This window comes from Myxine glutinosa, chromosome 8 (genome assembly GCF_964187855.1).
Source record: "Myxine glutinosa chromosome 8, kmMyxGlut1.1, whole genome shotgun sequence".
NCBI classification, from domain to species: Eukaryota; Metazoa; Chordata; class Myxini; order Myxiniformes; family Myxinidae; genus Myxine; species Myxine glutinosa.
The window spans coordinates 103,248,393-103,274,183 of record NC_136268.1 but is presented as its reverse complement, the minus strand read 5'-3'; the positions used below and the strand labels follow the sequence as shown (position 1 = coordinate 103,274,183).

Here is a 25,791-nt window from a genome sequence, read left to right as displayed (position 1 = left end):
ACAAGAACTTCTCCACCTTGTCAGGAGAGAAGGACACAGAGTCCCGGAGCAGTTGGGTTCAACTGGGTAAGGTGAGAACAGAGAGAGATAGGTTTGGGACACAAGAATTTGAGGCAAACACAGAGTTGAGGCATTCGGCTTTGTCACGTGCAGTGTCAACTGTGTCGCCATTTGAGGAAAGGGAGGGGATGGAGGGGGAACAAACACCAGAAACGGTTTTGACCAGACGCCACCAGGATTTGGAGGAAGGAGACAGGTTTGAGAGTTCATTCTTGAGTGTGGAGAGATAGTGCTTCCTGGCACTCCTGAGGGTAGACACACACTTGTTCCGAGCTTGGTGGAAGGAACTGAGATTGCCTTCAGTTGGATTTGCCTTCCAAGAGGCAAAGGCAAGTTGTTTCAAGGCAACTGCCTCACCACAAGATTCAGTGTCAGTGTACCATGGACGGGAAGAAGGGTAAGACAACTGAAGACGAGATGGGATAAATCTGTGCATGAGAGAGAGCAGTTTGCTTTGGAAGAATTCCCAGGAAGAATAGATGTCAGAGGCAGTAGAGATGGGAGACCAGTCCAGATGATTGATGGCTGCTTGCAGACCGTGCCAGTTAGCCTGAGTGAAATTCCAGACTCGTCGGCGCTGAGGAGGCTCTCTGAGAATGGCCAGAGAGATGTCCACTTTAACAAGCACATGATCAGAAGAACCGATTGGAGCAGAAGAAGAGCAGCAGACATTTGCAGGGAAGTTTGTCATCCCCAAATCTAGAAGAGAAGATAGTCCATTGACTGAGATCCGGGTCGGGAAATGGACAGATTGTGTCAGTCCCAATAAGTCGGAGAAGTCCTTTGCTGAGGTGCCATGGCTGGTGAGAGAGGAACCCACACCCAGCCAGCTGGCATGATGACAGTTGAAGTCGCCACATATGAGGAAGAGAGAATTTGGATGAGTTGATAGAAGTTGGTCCATGTTGTCAGACAGCGAAATGTAAATGGAGTCATCACTGTTTAGAGGACGGTACAGAACACATATGAACAAAAGGTGGGAGCGGAGGGGAAGCCGTAGCCAGAGGTACTCCTGTGGGTGGGGTGGAGAGAGGGCAGTGCAAGGAGAGTGAGGAAGAGAGTTTTTTATAAAGATAGCAACCCCACCACCAGGACGAGGCTCAGGTCTATCATACCGGAGGAGGGAGTAACCAGGAAGAGATATTAAGGAATCAGAGACATCTTGAAGGAGGAAAGTTTCTGTTAAGCAGATCAAGTCTGGATTGTCAGAAGCAACCTGCATGGAGAGATCAATCAGGTTTGAGCGAAGGCCCCGGATGTTTGAGGTCCATACCGTTAATGAGGAGAGAGGGGGAGCATCGGGTGCAGGACAGGGGAGGGGAGGGGCAGGGTCAGATGAAGGATGAGAGGGGGAGGTAGAGAGAGCAGTTGGTAGTGTGTCAGAGATTACAGAAGAGTTACAAGAAAGGGAAGGATGAGGAGGACGAAAGGTTTGATGGTAAAGGGATGAGGCACTGTGAGGGGTTGTTTGAGGGGGGGGGGGGCAGAGGAAAGTAGAAGGTTGGGGGAGGTGGAGGTATGAGATAGAAGGGAGACGAAGTGGGGAGGAGGCAGCTTTGAGGTGGAGGGGGGAGGGGGGAGAATTGGAGAGGGATGGTAGGGGGGAGTTTTGAATGGGAGGGGCGAGGGGGGAGTTTAGGAGGGGAGGGGAAAGGGGGGAGATTTGGAGGGGAGGGGCAAGGGGGGAGTTTAGAAAGTGGATGATTAATGAAAGACGAACATTAAGGATGTTCCATTAAGGAAAATACCACACTTGTGGCTGAATGGAAGCAAATCCCCACAGCAATATTCCAAAATCTAGTGGAAAGCCTTCCCAGAAGAGTGGAGGCTGTTATAGCAGCAATGGGGAGACCAACTCCATATTAATGCCCATGATTTTGGAACGAGATGTTTTACGAGCACATACGGGCGTGTTTTGGTGTCCACATACTTTTGGCCATGTAGTGTATCTTGTCAACAGAAAACACACAAACAAACAAACAAACAGACAGACAGACAGACAGACAGACAGGGGTGAAAACAACCTCCATCCACCTTTGGTGGTGGAGGTAATTAAACAAGCCATGATGAACTCTCTATAATAGTCAAAAAAACATAGAGGCAATACCCCTGGTGCTCACCTGGTAGAATAAACAGTATAATGCACTGACTAAATGTATTTTAAACCAATTTCAATGCTTGCTGGAAGACAGGACAGCATGTAGAATCATACTAACATAATCATAAGACTTTAAACAAACAAAGAAAAAAAACACCCATTTTGGGGGCAACCCCCGAACTCCCCTCCCAAACCGTGTACCTCCTCAGACCCCAATTTTTCCAATGCCTTGAACAAACATTGATACATCATGAATGATGAAGGTTGTGGCGAGGTTTCATCAAAATCGGGTGTGTGGATTCTGAGAAAAAAACAAATATCTATTTTGGTGGGCAAGCCCTTCCCCAAAGACCACCTTAAGACCACGATTTTAAAAATGCCAGGAACAAACTTTGGTACAACACAGATGATTAAGGTTGTGGTGAAGTATCATCAAAATTGTGTGTGTTGTTTCTGAGAAGAAAGCAAATATCTACTTTGTGAGGTCAAACCTGGACTCACTTTGAACCCCCCCGCCCCCCCCCCCCCCCCCCCCCCGTATATCCCCAAAGGGGCAGATTTTTAAATGCCGTAAACAAACTTTGGTACATCACAGGTGATTAAGGTTGTGGTAAAGGTTAATCGAAATAGAGTGTGTAGTTTCAGAGGAAAAATCAAAATCCTATTTTGGGGGTCAAACCTGGATCCACTTTGACCCCCGGTAGACCCCCTTAAACACCGATTATTTTAATGCCGTGAACAAACTTGTCACAACACAACAAATTTCATTTGTGCCAAATTTGGTCGTAATCTCATCAGCGGTTTCGGAGAAGAAGTTTCAAGTGTTTACGGACTGACGGAGGGACTGACGGACGGACGACACGCCATCGCATAAGCTCCCCTGAACTTCGTTCCAGGTGAGCTAATGATCAGTTTGTAAGTTTATATTCAGCAGCCCAGTAAGCCCATCACCATCATGTTGTCAAATCTGTAAGCAGTTCCATCTCATCTCTACAGGAAGGCTAAATGCTTGGTGAAAACTATTTATTCCACAACAATAAAGGAAGACAAACAGTGATGCTTTAAATTATTTCCTTTAACCTGCTCCACAACAGCACCAAAATAAATTGCAGCAATGAGATTATTTGTTTAATTATATATTTTTACAAGGTCGAAGGCTTGTGCAGGAACTGCAACACAAATCATGCATATACAATCAGACAAGTAAGTGATGAGACAACGCTGGACTTGACTTCAAACAAACTGACAATAATGACAAAGCAATTCAAAATGCATATGTTGGGCAAATGGCAAAATTCTCCTTCCTTCGTTCTCCATCAACGCCAATCCCGAATTTTCACAGGCAGGGTGATTCATCAATGTGTGAGCCATCCCTCGGATGGACGTTAAATTTAAAGGGATTAGAGCACGGACAATCCCCATCAGTTGGCATCCGTGGGGAGCAGGAAATTCCTCCTGAGGAAATGTCCCATTGCCCCACTGAATGCAGTGAGAAAGGTGGCGCAATTATTATGACGGTGCAGTGAAGTTGACGGCAGTGACAGCACTTCCCCCAAGCTCAGTAGCTGTGTTTAAGTGTTTGTGTCTGTGTGACTACATCTGTGTGTATGTCAGTGTGTGCGTGTGTATATCAGCTCCATTACAAGCCTTAGACCATGTATAAAATAAAACAGAAAAACTAAAAACTGTGCCTCCCGCCTGCCGGTATTAATTGGTAGATGTGAAGGCCCACGGAGTCCTTCCTGAGAAGCAGGTGAGCTATCGCCAGCACCATGAACAAATTCCAAATTCCTGCCCTGACCTACAGGGGGCATTGCTGCAGTGGCACAGCCACACTCTCAGCCTATAATTGTGCCCCCACAGACTTGTGCTGCATATGAAAGAAGAGTGAATGAGGAAAAGGAGAAAGGGTCGGGGGCGAGAAAGGGCTGGGGGCATAAATTAGGCATCTTCTGTTGTATGTCTATTATATATGTTTCGTATATTATAGCAGCCTCCTTTTGATTGGATGTGATTAGCCAAGAAGTTGTTTTCACCTTCAGCACCATCGTTTGTACACCCGAAGGAAAACTAATTTCACCAAAATCTGCTGTTGTAAAATGAAGACGGAACGGTCAATCGGATTTTTGTAAAACGGTCAATCAGATTACACCGAAACGACCCCAAACATGATCTCGATCATGCACAAATTATGCACAATGTCGAAGACAGGCAATTTACTAATGAAGTTTAATAAATAATCACATAGTAAAATAAACTATTTTTAACCCTTTGAGTACGGATGACGTCCAGTGCCGCAACCCACGAAAAAGTTTTGTGTTCGGATGACGTTACTACACGTCATCGACTCTACCTTTAAATAGATCGTCAGTACGTGGTTGCATTCCCGTACCAAAATGCCAAATTAATCCCGTACCGGGGGTATTTTTATAAATAAAAAATCCCGTACTCAAAGGGTTAAAGAGTATCTGCAAAAATGTATTGGCATATACAAACCTGCCCATATATATTGGGTATAAGGAGGAAAGTTTTCCTATAAAATGCTGACAAATCATCACAGAACGCAGAGCTTTTTGTGTGCTAGAAGCTTTTCTTGAGGTTCACTTGTAGCATCACACGGTCACCAATTTGAATATGGTGATGAAGCGAAGAGTGCTCCTACAACAAACTTAATAGTCCAAAAGTTATGGATGGATTTGGACGAAATTATGTGGACAGGTTAGGTGTGTGACAAGAAAAAATTGTTCCAATTTTCGTGAAGATCCGGAACCGGATATTAGAATTTGTAAAGTGATTCTTCACCATTGATATATAGGGTCAAAACCGATATACAGTATGTACACACATATATACACAGTCTCATGGAAGATGTTGTTTTTATAAGTCCATTTCACTGATGAACTTACCAGCTTTTCTTGACGACTCTGAACCAGCTCTTGTTGGACTTTGGCCACCTGGGTTTCCAGACCTTGTAACGTTATCAGCTCCTCCATAAACTTCCCACTATCTGCACGTTTCTGTTCAAGCTCAAACACAAGCCGCGAATTCTCCATCTCCTTGTGGTTGTTTCCCACCTGCAGTTTGCCATTATCTGCCTGTAGCTGTCTATTCACCATTTCCAAGTGATTGTTCTCCTTTTGGAGTTGCCCGTTCTCAGTCTCCAATCGGGTTTTCTCCGTGTGTAAATGAACACTCCCAGCTTGAAATTTACCATACTCCATCTGAAGATGCCTCTTCTCCGTTTCCAGCTGACAGTTTTTTACCCGAAGGCTATCATGTTGTTCTTTGAGATTTTCGTTTTCTGCCTGGAGGCGGCCATTTTGAACTTGAGAATCTTGCAGTGTGTTCCAAATGTCTGACCTGGGGGGATAAACAAAAAAAATTTTTAAAAACATCAACAAAGCTGGTCATTAAACATACCAAGGAGCTATTTATAAAATACAAATATCAAAAGGGAGAATTTTAACCACTCCCCAAAAAGCCTTCCATTAATATTCACAATCACCTCTCCCTTCCCTGCTGATCTCCTTTTATTTTTTTATCGCAGGTCTACAAGAGCGCCACATAGTTGGTGTTGCTGTTGTCATGGTTATTTTTGGGGGTCAATTTTTGAAATGTGCACCCATTGGTCAGACAGCTGCCAGACTCCACCCACATTTGTCACGACTCCACCCACCATGGCACCTAGACAAAATAATATGGCCAACATCTTGGTTTTCTGGTGGGTCTATGACATCAGGCCTGTAGGTCTCTGCTGCTTATACACTTCCTGGGTGTGTTGCATCAGATTTCCATTGGCTTTGTTTGGGTTGAGTGTTACTCACTAACGTTTTCAAACGTATATCCGACTTGCAAGAGTTGGTTGTATTTAAATAACCGTTCCTTTTGTACAACCCACCCGCATCCCACTCCATGTTCCCTCCCTCTACTCCTTCCTAACCCCATTCCATCACTACCTCCCCCTACCCCTCCCCTTCAAAATTCCCACCTCACCCATCCCTTTCAAAACTACCACCTCACCCCTCCCCTTCAAATCTCCCTCATCACCACTCCCCTTCAAATCTCCCCCCTCACCACTCTTCTTCAAATCTCCCCTCTAACCTCTCTTCCTCAAAGTTTCCTCTTAACTCATCCACAAATGTGCCTCCTCCACCCTTCCTCTCTCTTCCAACTCATTCCTCAATCTCCTCAATCTTCTACTTTGCTCTGCCCTCCCCCACCCCCTTCAAATTACTCCTCACTGTGCCTCATCCCATCACCATCTAGATTTTTGTCCTCATCTTCGCCTTTCTCCAAGCTCTCCTGCAATCTCCAACACACTGTCAACAGCTCTCCCACCCTCACCCTCTCCTCCCTCATCTTACCCTACTCCTCCCCTCTCTTGTATCCGGTAGCTTACTCCTCCCCCTCCATTCCCACCATTTGTTCATATGTGTGTTCAACCATCCACCAAACAGTGATGACACCATTTACATCTCGCTGTCTGACAACATGGACCAACTTAGATCCACTCATCCCAACTCTCTCTTCCTCATACGTGGTGACTTTAATTGTCCTCATGCCAGCTGGCTGGGTGTGGGTACTTTTCGCAACAGCCATGGCGCCTCAGCAAAGGGCTTCTGCAATCTTATGGATGTTGTGACGGAGAACCTGTCGGCCAGCACTGGTTGTTGGTAGATGCTGAAGATTCCATGCTGTATTTCGTGAAGAGGAGGCACATTATTACTGGCCACCTGAACCAATTACAAACTCCAGCCACCTTCAGTCGAATATCAGGGCTGGTCCACTGGTTTGTGAGACACAATAGGCCAAACCAGCTGGACGGACTGACCCCACAAGAAGGTGAGAATAATTGGGGTCGATATAGTTGTCTAAGTAACCCGGTGTGTACCCCGGTTTAGAATAGGTACACTGTATCCCTGCACATCGGAAGAGGCGACTAAGGGTTGGCGTCAGGAAGGGCATCTGGCCATAAAAACATTGCCTCAAAAAAACAGGGAATTGTTATGGGGCCCGCAAGGCTAACCCCTGCTCTAGCAGGGAAAATGGCCTTAAAACGATCATTCATAGTAGTCTAAGTAACCCTCTTCTCGATCTAACAAAGGTACCTTCTTAAAAAGAAAGATTTAATTACCTACTTCACTGAAATAGTGCCAAGAAAAAAAATAAGAAAGGTTAAACAAGTTTGAACAAGAAAGAACAATCAGAGATTGCAGACCCTCGCCAGGACATGCTTTCAGTGGATTTGAAGGCTTTTGTAGTAAAACAAATATGGCGGCCGAATCACGTGACAGATGACGTCATCTTTTTCTTTTCTCCACCAATTTATCCCGAGATGATGCTCAAAAAATTTCATCTTGATCGGATGAAGTTTTGTACTTGTCGAATTATGACATCCTCATTAACATATATTATTCCACATGGAGTTCTTTACAATGAGCCATCTATCAATTTTTTCTATGCAGCGCTTTTGGAGATGTGGAGGTGCAATTTTTTTCGGTTTTTCCAAGATGGCGGCCGAACCACGTGACTGATGTCATAAAAAAAGTTTATCCACCAATTTATCCCAGGATGACGCTCAAGAAATTTCATCTTGATCGGATGAAGTTTTGTACTTGTCTAATTATGACGTCATAATGGAGGCACCTATGACATCATCATTAACATATTTCATTCCCCATGGAGAGTTCATTACAATGAGCCATGTCGAAATTTTTTCATGCAGCGCTTTCGGAGATATAGAGGTGTAAAATTTTCGGTTTTTCCAAGATGGCACCCGTACCACGTGACCTATGACATCATAATTATCATTTAAAAGTTATACAGGTGGAGTTGCACGTATGGTCACAATTTCCGGTCATCGGACCAACGGTTGCAAAGAAAATCATATTTATTGTGTGCAGACAAACAAACAAAAGGACTCAAATGCAATACTTTCTCCACTGGCGAGGGTAATAAACAGAAACAACACGTAAGGTTGGTCTCCCTGACAGCCATTTGAGTGGAACGCCTGTGGATCCACTCCACCCGCTCCCACCCATCCACATTACAATACTTTGCAAAAGTGATGATACAATAATTGTTATATTGCGAGATCTTGTTAAGGGGCCCTGGTTAAGGGGGTTAAGGGGCCCTTTAGTCCCTGGTGTTGGGCTAGCGGCTAGGGTGCCGGCTTAGGATCCTAGGATCCTGGGTTTGAATCCCGGTCGATCGCTGAATTAACGCCAGGGGGGTTGACTCAACCTGTCATCCTTCCGAGGTCGGCTAATTGAGTACCAGTTCACTGGTAATTCCCTGTTTGTCGTTAAAGGCGGCAAAAAGGGTTGGCGTCAGGAAGGGCATCCGGCCGTAAAACATTGCTTCAAAAAGGGGACCAAAAAACAACAACAACCACGGTTCCCGAAAAAGGCCAACTCTCGCTTTGCGGGGAAAAATGGCCTCTAAAGGTGGTTATATATATCTTGTTAAGGGGCCATCTATTTAGAAAAGTATGCATTGGGGGAGAGGAGGAAATCTAAACTGAGAAAATGAAGAGAGAGAAGAGAGTGTTAGGTATAAGGGGGGGAAAGGTTCATTAGGAGACATTACACAGGGGATGAGAGGGTATGGAATTGAAGGCAAGGGGCATGTAGTTGGCTTCTAAAAAGGAGGCAATGTGGGGATGAAAATATTCTGCCATTTTGCATACATAACAAGAAAGAGCAATCAGAGCTTGCAGACCCTCGACAGGATGTGTCTCCAGTGGTTTTTAAGGCTTTTGTGTTCAAAACAAATACGGCGGCCGAACCATAACCGACTACATAATCATATATTTTTTTTCTCCACCAATTTATCCTGAGAAGACGCTCAAGAAATTTCATCTTGATTGGATGAAGTTTTGTACTTGTCGAATTATGACGTCATAATGGAGGCACCTATGACATCATCATTAACATATTTTATTCCCCATAGAGTTCTTTACATTTTTTTTTTTTTTTTTTTTTTTCAGTTCACAGTTCACAGTTTTGGTCACAGGTCACAGTTTGGTCAGAGTTCTTTACAATTTTTTTTTTGTTTTGTTTTTTTGTTTTTTGTATACTGAATCGAGGCTCCTGAAAGAGCTAACATTTATTTCACAAACAAATCAACCAGACAAACAAAATATATCAAAAGAGCACTTTTGCACATAGACGGAAGCCAAACAGTTCAATATTGGTTTCATCAGACCACAGAATCTTGTTTCTCACAGTCTGAGAGTCCTTTAGGTGCTTTTTTTGCAAACTCCAAGTGGGCTTTCATGTGTCTTTGACTGAGGAGAGGCTTCTGTCTGGCCACTCTGCCATAAAGCCCGGGATCAGTGTGGTGTTGTAGTGATGGTTGTCCTTCTGGAAGTTTCTCCCATCTCCACACAGGATCTCTGGAGCTCAGCCAGAGAATCCCATCGGGTTCTTGGTCACCTCTCTTACCAAGGCCCTCCTCCCCCGATTGCTCAGTTTGGCCGGGCGGCCAGCTCTAGGAAGAATCCTGGTTGTTCCAAACTTCTTCCATTTAAGAATTATGGAGGCCACTGTGCTCTTGTGAACCTTCAATACAGCAGAGATTTTTTGTAGGCTTCCCCAGATCTGTGCCTCGACACAATCCTGTCTCCGAGCTCTGCTGGCAGTTCCTTCGACCTCATGGCTTGGTTTTTGCTCTGATATGCATCGTCAGCTGTGAGACCTGATATAGACAGGTGTGTGCCTTTCCAAATAATGTCGAATCAATTGAGTTTACCCTAGGTGGACTCCAATCAAGGTGTAGAAACATGTCAAAGATGATCAAGAGAAATGGGAGGCACCTGGGCTAAATTTCAAGTGTCATAGCAAAGAGTATGAATACTTATGTCAATGTGATATTTCAGTTTTTTCTTTTTAATAAATTTGCAAAACTTTCTAAAATCCTGTTTTCTCTTTGTCATTATGAGGTATTGAGTGTAGATTGATGAGGGAAAAAATGAATTTAAACGATTTCAGCATAAGGCTGCAACATAACAAAATGTGAAAAAGTGAAGGGGTCTGAATATTTTCTGAATGCACTGTACAAGGCTTTCATCCGCAGCTCAATGGAATACTGCTCTCCCCTCTGGGCCGGTGCTCCTGCCTCATACCTAGCTCGGCTTCATGCTGTTGAAACCAAAGCAATTGGAATCTGCCGCGATGAAGCTAACTCAGAGGGCCTTTCACTCACTCACCACAGGCAGGTTGGTGGTCTTTCTGTCTTCTACTGACTCTGTGGCCTTGCTCCCCCAGATCTCTCTATGCTCTGTCCCCCAAATATTCCCACAGGTCACACAAGATCTGCCAGCAACCCTCTTATGGTTAAACTGCCAAAACCAAGACTCTCTACTCACCTACACTCTTTCATTCCTCTTTTCTCCCACCTCTGGAACAAACTACCCCACTCTCTTCAATCCCACTCCTCCCTCTCGGTCTTTAAAACAGCTGTTCACCACCATCTCTTATCTTCTCCCATCCAAAACCTTGATCTTTTCTACCCCCATTAATTCACCCCAGATCCACTTTTTTGAAATACCGACTTCTTTCCTGGAAGTCCCAGCAGTGTCCATGAGTTTTTTACTTCTCCCACCCTCCTCCCCCTTGCCATGCCTCCTCCTCCAAGCCCTCTCCCTCCCACAGATCTCCCGATGTCCCTGCTCTCCATCTTGTCTCCTGCTCCCTATATCATATGTTTTATGATTTTTATGTCAGTTTGTCTTTTTGTCATCAATGTTAGCTCTTACACGAGCCTCCATCTTGTATACAAAAGCAAAACACGTGACCGATGACATCATAATTGTCATTAAAAAATTATACAGGTGGAGTTGCACCTATGGTGAAAAATTCCTGTCAATCGGACCAACGGTTGCAGGAAAAATCATATTTATTCTGTACGGACAAACAAACAGACAAACAAACAAATGGACTCAAATGCAATGCCCTCTCCTCTGGCGCGGGTAATAAACAAATGGCTAAAACATAAAATTGTACTTTTATCGTAAGGGAAAAATAGAGCGAAAAATAAGAACAAGTAAATAATTTTTGTAACCATTTGCAACTCTACATTGTTGGTACATCCATGCAAGACTGGGAATCCCAGTACGTTTAGGTCTTCATCATGATATCCTTGCTTTTCACAGAAAAAGTACAAATGCGGTACAGCCTGCTGGAACGGTTACAATTGAAAATAAAAATAAGAGGATTCTATTCCTGTGCCAATAAACATCACCGACTTTTCTTTTTGGATAATGGTGAAGAATAATTTCAACATATTATGCTAAGTCAAACCATAATGTTGAAAATAAAAATCTGTTTTTCATAAAAATGTACCCTGAAACACTCACCTGCCTCCCTGTTTGTCAGGACGACTCGAACCACCTTTGTCCGGTACCGACTGCCTTTCTGACAGTTGTACCTTGTGTGCAACCTGAATCTCGCTCTGCAACTGCAGCACACGCAATTTGTCAGCCTCAGCAATCTGGGCCATGCGCTCTGCCTCCTCAAGCATCTCCTGGACCGCCTGCAGCACAAGACATTACAAAGCATCAACACGAACACCGTGGTGGAAATCAAAACCTCAACTTTTGTATAACGCTATAGAAGAAAGAGTATTTTTATGAAGAAGAACACCTTATAATAATAATTAAATAATAATAATTTGACGTCAGTGGCATATCTACATAGCAAATTTCCCAAAATATATTCATTAAAAAAAAACTGCGCTATCACGTTTAGTATCACTCTGATAATTAGAAGTTACCTTGAAAAAGGAAAATAAAACAATAAATGTTAACACCCAGGTGCGCTGCTCACAATATATTATACCGTAGGGGTCAAGGGTCAGATAAGTTTGTCATGTCTGTGAAAGTTGGAAGAACCTCCCACCATAAGTTGTACTCACACTGGGACTCTATGCTTCCTGTGTAAAGCAGTCTTTCTCATCATAAAATGCACAGCTATACCATTTTACAAAATAACTTGCTCCCCCACTTTTTGGGTGGAATGAGGAATAGGATCTGTGTGATATGAAAGGTAAATAGAACAACAACATGCATTTTAAGGCCATTTTCCCTGCTAGAGCGGGGGTTAGCCTTGCGGTCCCCATGACAATCTTCTCCATTTTGCCCTATTTTCTGCATCTCTCCTTGTTAACCCCCTTGCCCACATTTCTTCTTCCACCATCTTTAGCCAAGTCTTCCTCGGTCTTCCCCGTCCTCTACTTCCTTCTACATTCATTTCCATCACTCTTCTCAACCAGTCACTTTCATCCTTCCTCAACACATGACCAAACCATCTCAACCTGTTCCTCTTCACAGCATCAATCACAGGCTCTATTCCCATCATCTTTCGCAATTCATCATTTGTCTTCCTCTCTCTCAACGATACTCGGCACATCCACCGAACCATTCGCATTTCCACCCTTTCCAGTCTTAGTTGCTGCTCTACATTCATGACCCATGTCTCGCTCCCATAAATCATAACACTTCTCACACATGCAGCATACACCTTTCCCTTCAGCTTTAACGACACTCCCCTCCTCATCAGCATGCCACTCAGTTCCCGAAACTTCTTCCATGCACATCTCACTCTAGCAACCGTTGCCGAGTCTGATCCACCTTCTCCATTCAGCATGTCTCTGAGGTAGCAAAATGTTTTCACACCTTCCAGCTTCACGCCGTCTCCAAGATCCAACTCAACATTTCCTCCATCTGCAGCTCCCTCCCTCTGTGCACACCTTACATTTGAATGCAGCTGCCACACTGGTTAATGATCCTCTCGACCGCTACATTTTTGATGAACCCACTCAGCGCACATTGTACATTGAATGGAGTTCACTCCGACACCCTTCCTACACACAGCACAGGGCCACTTCCCAGTTCTTTCCACCTCACCACATGCTTTACCACTTGCCATCACCTTCGTCTTTCCTATATTCACCTTCAGACCTTTTGTCTCCATACATTCCTTCCACTTGTTCATCTTTTCCTTCAGTCCATCCATACTTTCCGCAATCAACACCAGATCATCTGCATACAACAACTCCCACGGTAAACCCTCCTTTACATTCTGAGCCAGCACTTCCATCACAGCTACAAATAGTAGTGGACTTAGTACCGACCCCTGATGCACTCCCACCTTCACCTCAAACTCACCACTGTTCCCGTCCTTTTATTTGTCCTTACAGCTGTGCGCGCTCTTTTGTACATTGCCATCACTACTCTGATCAACCATTCCTCCACTTCTAACTTCCTCAATGACTATGTCAATACTTCGCGTATGAAACTTCGCGATATGAAAGGTAAATCTTGAACAGTGTTTGAAATATCGCGTACACAAGCCAAGTTACCGAGATGGTTGTCATGGCAACAGAATTCAGCAAATCGCAGAAGTGATCAGATCAGTTTGAGATAATGTCATATGGAAAAGACATCTGCAATATGAAAGCTAAATGTTCAACGGATTCTGAAATATCGCGTACATAAAAGTACATGGACGGATGATCGATCGCTCGGTCAGATGGAGCTCATTTTAATGTCTCCAGTCTTCAACCTCATCGGAGGGGAGGGACAAAAATATCATATCTCAAACAGGTCACAATTTCTTTCATACCAAATACGTACCCATTATGAAATGGCTGACACATTTTTAACGAGCTCAGTCCTTCAGTGAATAACATACTTTGGGTTTTGCACTGACAACTATCTTTGGATTTTCCATCAACAAAAGACAAACCACCATCGATCGTTTTACTCACATGGGCCTATCACTTAAACCTAAGCAAGTAGAATAAAGATTTTAATCGGGAATAATAATAAAAATCTAGATGCAGTTTCGAGCCACATTTGTGAAAGTATCATTCTGAGATGATGTGTCACCTGTTCAAGCAACCGTTTTTCCTCTCTGAGCTGCTGCACTTCAGAGGAAGCTTCCTGTCGGTCCTTCACTGCTTCCGCATCCCGAGCAGTCGCAAGCACCTCCACCGCATCCCTGGAATATTATGATCAGCAACCGTGGGTGAGTGCTAAAAGCAAAAGTAATGCACTGATATGCAGTGCTAACACCTAATACCAACACAGGTGCAATGAGGAGCAGCAAGGTGGCCCCGTTATTCACAAATGCACACGTGATGGTGCCAGACCTTAAATTTTGGGTGCTTGCTGTGGTTAAGCAAGTATGTCATGATTTTATGTGGATATCCCTACCTCACCCTCCCACAAAGAGAACATTTCTTCATCTATTTTTCAATTAAAGCCTTAAACCTCCAAACAAGCCAGAGAAGGCTCGAAGCTGCCATGTCTTGTCCCATTCTTGCCGTACCCCAAAAATGCAGCACAAACCATACTTTTGAAATGCCGTAGTTGACACACCTTTCGTGGGCATGGAAGCAATTACAAAGTGCTCTGCCAGAAACCCAGACAGGAAAGGCATTTACAAGTCTCCGCGTTTGACGCCTTGGCTGGAATTGTTATGAAGCGCAATAACGAAAAAACGAGCAGCAATCGGCACTACTCGCCATGTCTGTCAGCCAAGAACGCGTGCGCACACTTCCATCTATCATCAAATTACTCACATGACAACCGACGAGATGGCTTCATTACTTGTAGGTAATTAGCACGAATGCACTATTTCACTTTTGTAAATCTTGGCGGCAAAGAACCACATGGCCCAAGTACAGCATTCCTCATGCGCGGGAGGCCTTGCTGCGGACAGGCACTCTCTTGGGTACGCTTACGATCAAAGTCATTACAGGAGCCTCCATCGAGGAACTCCAGCACAAAAGGGGGAAAACAATGCAGATCAGCGGTGCAGGCCAACTTTAAAATGTCCGATGTGAGTGTACAAACATTTCGGAGGGTTCGTAACGCCCCAAATATCCCAACCAAATATCCCAACCCCAAATATCCCAATTTGATGTCGTTTGTGGCAAATGTAATAAATTAGTCGAGCCATGTGGGTTTACTTAAAGGGTCAAACACATTACCATTGAGCGTCGACTGATCAAAGTAGAGCTGACATGAAACAGACCATCCTTGCTTATCACTGCCAATCGCTCAATCACAGCTCGGAGATTAAGAATTTGTTTCCACGTGGCATTTGGCGGTGATCCCAGGCTTCAGGTAGGTGCGAGCCGGCCTTCCACAGAGAGATAATCGCTCGCAATTTGCAAGGCCATCACTTCTTGTTTGAATGCGCACAACACAACCACAGATAACGCAAGCACAAGGCATGCTGTCCCAACACATTACGAAGAATAATTTGCCAACATCTGTTGTTTTTAAAAAGAAAGCTTTTTGTCCTTCAGTTGTGCACATTTTTATACTTAAAGCAATTATCTTAAGCTCTCCATGTGCAATTGTTCCCTGACGTGTATGTAGAGTCACATGTGGAGACGATTTAAAAGAGCTGATTAAATACATTAAATTACCTATAGCATCCCAAGAGGTCAGCTGTTGCGCACTTATATTACAGCACATTACTGTAACTCTCAATTTCTCTGTTCCAGACTCAATGAGCCGTGCAAGGGTTAAGACGAGTCCTGGCATATGTCAGTAGACTCAAAAGAGAGGCCTCTGTCGAATGTAAACCTCACAGTAAGGCAACGGCGAGCCAGCTGTAGTCATAGAGAAATCAGATATACACACAGCAGCTTGGGCCGCATGGGTTAGGGAAGGATGTGAAGAAACGTATACCCTTACTGAAGCAAGCCATGTACGTTTAAATTCACCTTTCATACGCCTTAGGAGACGTGCGCGGCTTTATGAATCGGAGAAAGAGAAAAATGTGATATTTATTTGCGGTTTTGCCCTACAATAATCTTCACTCGTAGATTAGCTCATGGGCAGAAAAAATATATTTCCAGAAACTTTCATCGAAATATTGTTAATTGTGATTAAAGGTTTGTCCAGGTGATCAATTATATGCCATACAAGAGTACAATATCAAAAAGAGAAAAAAGATATGCACTTTTAAATTAATTATCAGGACCTGAGCTGACAAATGAACAGCACATGGGATTTGAATTTAACACCTAGGCCACCAAGGGTGGACGTCGGTTATGTTTTCACCCCTGTCTGTTTGTTTGTCTGTCTATAAACCAGAGATAAACAATGTCCTTGTATCTTGTAACAAGTAATAAAAAGCAAAGGAGGCTAACAACATGATGGCAATAAAACTGAGACAGAGAGACAGACAGAGCCTGTACCAACTGAACAGATTTGATTAACAGGAAAATCAAAACCCAAATTGAGAAAATTCTAAACAAGTAAAAATCGAGAATGTGCTCAAAGTTTCAGAGCAAGAACATGCAATTAAATAACACGAAAGAACTGTCAAAAACACTTACGAGGCTTTCAGCAAAAGCTCCTTCTTCTCCTTCAGCTCCCGCCGAAGGCTTTCTGCCTCCACCTTGAGCTCAATGTTCTAGGGGAAAACAGGGGCACAAAAGGCTTGCACTCGAAGGCCCGTGTAACACGACGAACATTATGGCGGAACAGTGCCAAGCTAAGACGGCACGGGACACTCAATTTCAAAAAGGTTTACTCTATTTAAAGCACAGCAGCTGTTGTTCTGCTGTCAAGCAGAAGACTTTAGCATCAGATACAGGAGACAGCGATCCATAAAGGGAGAACACATAAGACTGCACCTCTCCAAACGAAACCTTTAGACAGTTCCTGGCCATTCCAGCAATGTTGGGAACAGGCAAATGTCGCACAGCTGCCTTTGCGTGCAGGAAACGGTGACACCCAAATTAAATACATAATTTTCTTGGATTCTGGGAGCCTGTGGTAAACAAGTACGAGTACATCAGTCACTGCTAAAGTAGGCCAATAAAAAGGGGACTTTGGAGATTCACTATGGGAATCATGGATAATTCAAAGATGGCCTGTGTTTTTATCATCTTCACTCAAGCCTGGTGTTGGCTTAACGGTTAGGGTGCCGGCTTGGGATCCTAGGATCCTGGGTTCGAATCCCGGTCAATCGCTGAATTAACGCTAGGGGGTTGACTCAGCCTGTCATCCTTCCGAGGTCGGCAAATTGAGTACCAGTTCGCTGGTAATTCCCTGTGTGTTGCAAGAGGTGACTAACAGGGTTGGCGGCAGGAAGGGCATCCGGCCATAAAACATTGCCTCAAAATGGGGACCACGGTACCCAAAAAAGGCCAACCCCTGCTATAGCGGGGAAAAATGGCCTCTAAAGGTGGTTGTTGTTTTGTACTCAAGGGAATGTCAGGATTTTGAACACTTGCACAGACCAACTATTCCAGCTTACTGTTGCTGATAAACCAAGAAAGAAAGAGTTCAAAAAAAAATTTATTTTTTTCCATCAAGGACAATTGTTGGATGTGCAGAGTTTTCAAAACGCAAGTGCCCAGAATAGCGACTAACACAAAAACAACATGTGTCAGCAATTTCACATCATTAGAAACATAGCAAGCAAATGGTGAGGAATTAACTTTCTTTGCCAAGATAATTCATCAGTGGATATTGCAATGGGCCCAACTCGCCAGCTCATTTTATATCTGCGTCAGCAAGCAGACCCAGCAATGGACGTTACAGGAATGGGAGAAAGCCAATAAAACTAATCCAGCACTTTGGATTACAAGTACAAGGCCCAGATGGATAACCAACCCAGAGGTTTTGGGGATCACACAGGGCAGACGTTCACCAAGGGTGAATGAGGAAAAGCTACCCGTTCAAAGCAGGCAACAATTAGAGACATAGGGTCCATTAATTCACAGAAAACACATGGCCGCATGCAGGGCAAGGCAGGAACGCATTTCATCCCCACTGGAGCCATCGACGGGATCGGAGCAAGATCCAGTACGCTTTTGACGAATTGCCTTAATGCCTCTCCTTCATGTTCAAACGATGTATATGAGCACCCTCATCAATCAGTCCCTGTTGGAGCAACTACGCTGTCAACGGCCAAAAGTCCAGGGTTTTACGGTAGCGTTACACCAGACCTCGCTCATAACACTTGTTGGCAACATTGCCCATGGAGGGCCTAAGTTCAAACTGTGATATTATTAACTTTCAACTCAAACACCACTGCACCAGGCTGAAACTGCAAGATAACTTGGTATAAAAGTAAGAATTTTAATATGTCATTACAACACCAGAGATTCTTTATGGATCTTTAACACCTGGCTCATCTACCCATTTAGTGAGTGGACATGCCATGACCTATCCTCGCCCCCCACCCCTCACCCCCCCCCCACCCCTCACCCCCCCCCCACCCCTCACCCCCCCCCCACCCCTCACCCCCCTCCCCAACCACCCTCACCGTCCTGTAGACATCCTGAGAGTCCTCCTCACAGCCACGTTGCACTCGCTCCTCGAGGAAGTAAATGCGCAGCTTGAGGCTGAAGTTCTCCTTCTTGAGGTCAGCAATTTGCTGGGTGAGGGAACGTGAACAAAATGACATATCGTGGGTTTCCAGACCGCCATCACAGGGCACACTCCACACACCTGACCACCTGGCCTCGCCGTCCCTCTGCCGATGACAATAACATGCCCAACGACGTTCTCTAGTCAATGTGCTACTTGCCAGTAAGTCGTGCCACTTCGGTCGACGATGTTTATTTTAATCACACTGCATGGGAGAAACTGTAGCTGCCCTTTCGTAGGTGGGTCATGTTTCGGCACATTTGATAAACAAGCGTGTGACCATAAGCTGTGCAGCAAGTACAAACACAATCGGAAACCCATAATAACTGATAAAATAGTAGTGTCATAATCCTCATAAATAGTGGTATCATTCAGGATTTGGTGTTTAGTAAAGGGCAAACAAATTGCATTCACTATAATTTAAACATACATTCAATAACTCATTTTCATCAACTAACAATCTTGTGTAAAATCAAAACTTTAAATAAATAAGTTTCATATCAAACCTGATATAAATAAACGGATGTTTCCATCTCTCTCACCACTTTGTGCACCATCACGAAACCTCATAGACACAATTAACAATGCCTTACAATTCAGCTTAACGCATCAAAAAATTTCCAACTTTTGTTCCATTGGGCCCTGTCAAAAGTCGACTTTTGTCAAAGAGTTTGCCATGCCAGGTGACATCACAGCATTCTGATAGGCGGCTCTTCAAACCTAACCGTCACAGCAGTAGTGTTGTCTCCATTTATTCCGTTTGTTGTGGGGTTGTTGTTGTTGTTGTTGTTGTTTGGCCCTACAATCCGATCAAACGCCATTCCATTCCACCAGACTACGCATCCTCCATCGATTCAAGGCTTTCCTTGGAAAATCAGAGCAACTCACAGTCTGCAAGGCCTTTGTCTGTAGCTCAATTGAGTACTGCTCTCTACTATGGGCTGGTGCTTCAACTCCTCAACTCAACCTCCATCCTAACCCATGATTATTATTACTCCCATTAATCTTTCCTAACCCAACCATCTTACTTGTCAGTTTAAGTGTTTCCTCCCATCCCTCCCCCCACCGCAAACCCCTTTCCTCATATTCTGCTCTTTCATTGCTTTGGTTGTCCCACTGACAGGTCTACCTTGCTCTTCAATGAGCCTTGCTCCTGTAAAAGAAGAAAATATCACCCATCCTTGGCAGGTATATCCACTAGTTCTTAAAAAAAACACAGCACTACTGCAATGTTCATTATATGTTTTACTTCTAAGTAAGAAATTAGGGCTGTTCAGCAATAATTTATAAGGCTATTTAAGACGATATCACTTCCTGCCCGAGCGACCCTTTTTATAGCAGAAACTGAAGGATGCCCCATGCACGTGATCAGGAGAAATCCCTAGAACAGGGAGCATGGGAAACAAGCAGAGCCGGAAATGAGATGAAAACTAAACTAGAACGGCACTCAGTAGAGCGCATACCTCCGCCAGTCCGCCAGGCTCAACAGTTTATATTTTGTATCCCACTGATAGGCCAGACCTGGATTTGGACCTCAACCAAAATCTAATCAGCTTGTTCTTGACGCCTACCCAACTCATCAACCTAGTTTTGTCATAAGTTTTCCACAACCTTTTGAAATAACGTACTATATATTGTTTTTGGCCCTATCTCTCAATGGTTAAGAATCACTTTTAAAATTCTCGGATCCAGATCTGGATCCAGATCTGCACCAAAATCTAATCATTTAGTCCTAGTCACATACCCAACCTCTCCCAAAAATTTCACCGAAACTTTTTGAGATACCCTGTTCAAACAGACAAACAAACAAACAGGCAGACAGACAGGCAGGGTTGAAACCATAACCTCCATCCACCTTTGGTGGTAGAGGTAACAACCCCACTGATAAATATGGGAGGAAAAAAACAAACCGGAAACTTGTGTTTTGTTAGGATTATAAAACATTTCAATACAAATGCCATTAACTCTATTGCTATGGGGACAAACAATGAAATGTGATTGAAAGACCGGGATTAGACCAATATGTCCGACACACATAATGTATGTTAAGAATCTCGAAGCAAATAGGAATACTCCATCAACTTTTGCAAATAAGGTTACACTGGAAAAGACCACGTGCCGGGTAAAAGATTCCGCGCCCGAGTCCAAGTCCAAGTCCACACATACTGTCTCTGAGACAAATAAAACTGGGCCTCAGGCCCTGCATTAATGATGCAGATGTTAAGCCACATCACAGCTTTCATGGAAGATATTCTTCAACACTTTTGCAAAATGGCCAAAGTATTGCCAAAGCCTATGCAAACACACACGCAGATGTCTTAAGTGTTTCTTGAATACAAACTGAAGTTGTACGTATATATTACCCAGCGAGTCTGAACTGGTTTAATATTGCGACATGATGCTGTTCTTCCCCAACACTGCAAAGAATTAACCAAACACTGGAGCACATTTTTAGGACCAAGAGTCAGTTCGCTGATCGGATATCAAGCAAGGCACGGTGTCCCCTCCAGAGCAGTTTCCCAATTCCATTCATACATTAAGCTGCACTGTCTCAAGGCACACGATGAACTCATGTTATGAGGTTTTCTTAATCCGTGGAGACTGGAGAGATTCAAATCATCATTGAAGAGCTTAAAATGCACCGAAAATAATTTTAAAATGAAATTTTTTTCAGTCGCAGCGTGTTCCCACCACCCTGCTTTCAAACAAATGAATAGCTAATAAAAAAGAAACCCCACAGCAGGGTGCAAAGCAATATTGCAGAGTGCAAATAGCTCACATTTCACAAACGGATCTGAAAAATGTGGAATCTATATTCGTGCTAAACACGGATCATGAAACACTCAAACAGTAGATATCTCTAGTTCCCTGTACATAAGGATTACCTGAAAAAAAACCTTCAGAGTTGCTTTCCCTTTTGAGCACCATCATGACCACTTTTGAGCATTTGAGCATGACCAAGTGCCCATCAGTCAGACATTACTTTGAGGTGCTTGAGGGAGGAGTGGTAGGAAGTAGTGGTAGAGTTGGTGGTAGTAATGTTCTGCTCAAACCTTCTGCTTGATTGGTTGACACAATTTTGCTCAGGATGCAGCTCTCACCAAACAGCAACATGGACAGTGTGATCAGCTGTTGGATTTTTGTCGAAATATAACTGAACTGTAATTTTAGAAAGATATTTGGTGATTTTTTTTTGTGCACCAACGCAATAAAAAACTAGAGCTTCCAGGGAAGCAGAACTCAACTGAACTGACTTGACAACTTTAAAGTAGGTCGGGTCTCACATGTCAAGTTTGATGAAAATTCGTCAATATATGTGGACGCTAGATTGTTAACATGGTTTCAGAGCTGAAAAAATATGCCGGCCTATGGCGGCCATTTTGTGACAGATCGGGTTGACATGCGATAGCAACCTACCTTGTGTGGTAAGGGTTCAACATTCTAAGTTTGATCAAAATCTGTTAATATTTGTGGACGCTAGTGTGTTAACGTCGTTTTCATGACCAAAAACAAAATGGTCGCCTACGTCCGCCATTTTTCAATGGATCGGGCTGAAATGTAATACCAACCTGGTCCTTGGGGTAAGGATGCTGCACATCAAGTTTGATCAGAATCGGTTGATATTTGTGGACGCTGGAGTGTTAACGTCGAAAAGTTAACGGACGACAGACGACAGACGACGACGACGACAGACGACGGACGCCGGAGGGTTCAGTATGTGATGAACTCAACTGGACTACTGGAGTTTAAAATGTCAGTGACGATAAAAACATAAAGCAGAAAGCAATTGAGTGGACAATTGAGTGGCGAAACCATATTGATGGGGCACATGCCCATATAAAAAGGAAATATCTTCAGAGATCGGTGAAGTTTGATCAACCACTCTGTAGTTTTTATATTTTCTACAATAAAAGGTGACTTAGACCTTGAACCATTTTACTATAATTCACCAAATGTCCGTCTGTCTGTTCGAAGGTACCGTAAAAACTGCTGAACCGATCGCAAAGATATTTTGGGTGGGTAATCCTGGGACCCCTGGGAGTAAAATAGGCTATTTAGTTTTCCGAAATTCAGCTTTGGTCTCCAGCATTCTCAGGTTTGGACTCCCGCATAACATTCGCGTTCGCATAACGTTCATTGTGACGACGTTCTCATTGTTCGATGTTGTGACGATGTATGTGTTCACGGTAGTGTTTGACGTGATGGTGTGAACGTAATTTCGTAATGTTTTTCGTTTCGTAATCCTTTAATGAACTTTTAATGTTTAATGAACCTTTAATGTTTAATGAACGTTTAATGCCCTTCGATGTCCGGGGCCGCACGCGCGCTACACTGGACGGACCAGCGTGTACCTTGCCCTTCGCCGTCAGGTTTGGGTAAACCGCTGAGCCCCATCTGTGATGGGGACTGGGGCTTGAGACAGTGTCCCACGAACGAGGAATTTCCAATAAGCGCGAGTCATCAGCTCGCGTTGATTAAGTCCCTGCCCTTTGTACACACCGCCCGTCGCTACTACCGATCGGACGGTTTGATGAGATCCTCGGATCAGCCCCTGCACGGGCCGTTCTCGGCTCGTGCCGGTGCACCGAAAAGATGAGCGAACTTGACTGTCTAGAGGAAGTAAAAGTCGTAACAAGGTTTCCGTAGGTGAACCTGCGGAAGGATCACTATCGGGACAACACGAGAGCGAGCGAGACGCGAGACGTACATGGTACGTGATCGTCCATGCACTGTTTAGCCATGTACTGTTTAGATCTTGATGATTTGCGTGTGATATGATTCAACGGATGTTTATATGAATCGTTTAAAATAAAAAAGCCTTCACTTTCTGATATTTTACCTTTTCATTTGGGCTTCCCAATTGAAACCCCGCTCATAGGGCGGGTACTGTTGCTAGTCCTTCTAATAAACTGTCAGGTCATGAAGTTTCAGAATGGTTTCCCTTTAAATACAGATGCATCAGTGTGATTCGCCATAGCAGAACAATCATCCAAATGCTGGAGCCAAGCTGTAACCCATTGTTAATCAGCAAGTCTTGCTTAACAATCATGCAGTTCTACAGAAGCCTTGATGCATCAGTGCTCTTCAGGTGATGGGCTGCTGCGTTTCATGACTGGAGTGGGCATAAATGGAGGAAACAGCAGAATACATGGCATGGGATAACACGTGCAAACAATCCAGCAAGCAGCACAAGTTAATCTGCTACAGAGTGACTACTGTACTATATGTAGCTTTTGTAACTTTAATCTTGATAATCATTGGAAGAGCAGAGGAATGTAGTATGTTGAAATGTGCAAGTGTTGAGGTATCTGCAGCTGTTCAAACCAAACCCATCATGCTAAGATGCTCCTTAATTCAAAATGAATGCATTATCCGTTTCAGTTTAGAAACAGTCCAGCAACCTTCCTGAAGATGTTCAATCACACTCTTCCCTCCAGAGATTCAAGCAGGCTGTACACTACCATCTCAGGTCTTCCCCTATCCCTACCAGTGATCTTTTCTACCACCACTACAACAACAAACAAGAACATGCATTTTAAGGCCATTTTCCCTGCTAGAGCGGGGGTTAGCCACCACCCCCGCTACGTTTTCTACCACCACTAACCCTGCATAACTCAACCCTATTATGTTGCAGGTATAAAACAGTCAGTCTCTGTCTGTCTGTCTGTCTCTGTCTCTCTGTGCATTCATTCATTCCCTTGCTTGTCCTATTTAACTGTGGCCCCACAAAAGCCAATGAGTTTGTTGTCTTTTTACCCTCAACACCAGAGCTCATGGAAGAGCAAAGTGGTAATGTAAAAAAAGAAAAAGAAAAAGTTTCCTCAATGTTGCAACAACACAAAATGAGCATTTTGCTTCATGTCGTTGTAATAAGAAGTGACTGTATATTTCTAAACAAGAGCACGCAATGCATAAATACATTGCCTAAAATAGCCACACATTGAACATTATCCCTTCAGACTTATCCACACGTGGCATTGCCAGGAGCAATCGTTTTAAATCCTGTTTATGTTTGACTATAAATTGACAATTTACATCAAACCCCAAAGTCTCTTTTTCAGAAGGGGCCATCTATGTATCAAAATTAAGTAAAGTTGGTGGGCGGGGAGGGGGAGAGGTGACAGAGGAGAAAAGGGAGAGTTTAAAATTGGGGAGGGGGGAGGGAGACGGTGGCTGTGGATAAAAGGGAAGGAAGTTAGGAGAGTATATGGGAATCGGGGAATCAATTTAGCTACTTTTGCACATGGTATAGGTACAAGGCCCAGAAGCTTAAAAATACCGAACAAAATCTTCACATATTGTGAATATTCTCAACATTGTGGAAGTAGGACAATTTAAGAGATTTTAAAAGAAAAATAAACATGGCACAACTTTGTAGAAAAGAAAATCCAACTGAACTTTCACAAATGCAGCTCGAGTGCACCATAATAGATTCAAAACGAGAGCGAAGTCGATGGCACACCATCGCAAATCCCCACAGTTCCCACCTTAGGGAAAGTTTAAAGATGGCAAAACTTTCCACCAGGAATGACCCAATATGAGATTTTGGGTTTTAAAAAATATCTTCTGTTTTGACTCCAGTGACCTCTTGGGGCTTGAACTGGGAGTCAAATCTAAAAAAAATCGTTACATATTTCATGCATCCCTGATGTTAACTGCATCTATCTATAATTCCATTAATCTCTGTGTGTATGTGTGTTTGTATGTGTGTATGTGTGTATGTGTGTATGTGTGTATGTGTGTATGTTTGTCTGTGACCGCTGTTTCTCGACAACTACCGGTCCGATATACTTTAAACTTGCCAGGTATATTGCTGGGGACCCGAGGATGTGCCTTTTCAAGGTTTCATATTAATCGGAGAAGTAGTTACCGAGCTATGGCGATTTCTTTACCAAACACTGCAAGCCGTTCGCTTTGGACCAAACCATTGCATGTAAATAGAGGGGGGGGGTTCTGTGGTCGTTGCGAATGGACCAAACCATTCATGTAAATAGAGGGGGGGGGGGTTCTGTGGTCGTTACTGCCACGTGGTTTCAAAGTTTTTTTTTGTTGTTGTTGTTTGCACGCATGTTTTTTTGCACCCACGTACGGGCACGCCCTAGGATGTTTACACACACACCCCCCTACACAAATTTTTTTTTTTTTTTTTTTTTGGCAAGGAACGGGCACCCACGTACGGGCACGTCCTAGCTTATATATAGTACGGGCATGCCCTAGTATACAAAGTTTC

General features: G+C 43.7%; 1 protein-coding gene across 2 annotated transcripts in view; it reads right to left on the bottom strand.

Moving 5' to 3' along the window:
• LOC137418161 (uncharacterized) overlaps window positions 1–25,791 on the bottom strand; it is a 183,314-nt gene that overhangs the window by 91,344 nt on the left and 66,179 nt on the right. For both annotated transcript variants that reach the window (XM_068104176.2, XM_068104175.2), the window contains exons 4-8: window positions 18,457–18,567; window positions 16,517–16,593; window positions 14,049–14,160; window positions 11,517–11,692; window positions 5,065–5,518 (exon numbers count right to left, since the gene is read on the bottom strand). In XM_068104176.2, coding sequence (XP_067960277.2) covers window positions 5,065–5,518; window positions 11,517–11,692; window positions 14,049–14,160; window positions 16,517–16,593; window positions 18,457–18,567 — 930 coding nt within the window. The remainder of the gene's footprint in view (window positions 1–5,064; window positions 5,519–11,516; window positions 11,693–14,048; window positions 14,161–16,516; window positions 16,594–18,456; window positions 18,568–25,791) is intronic.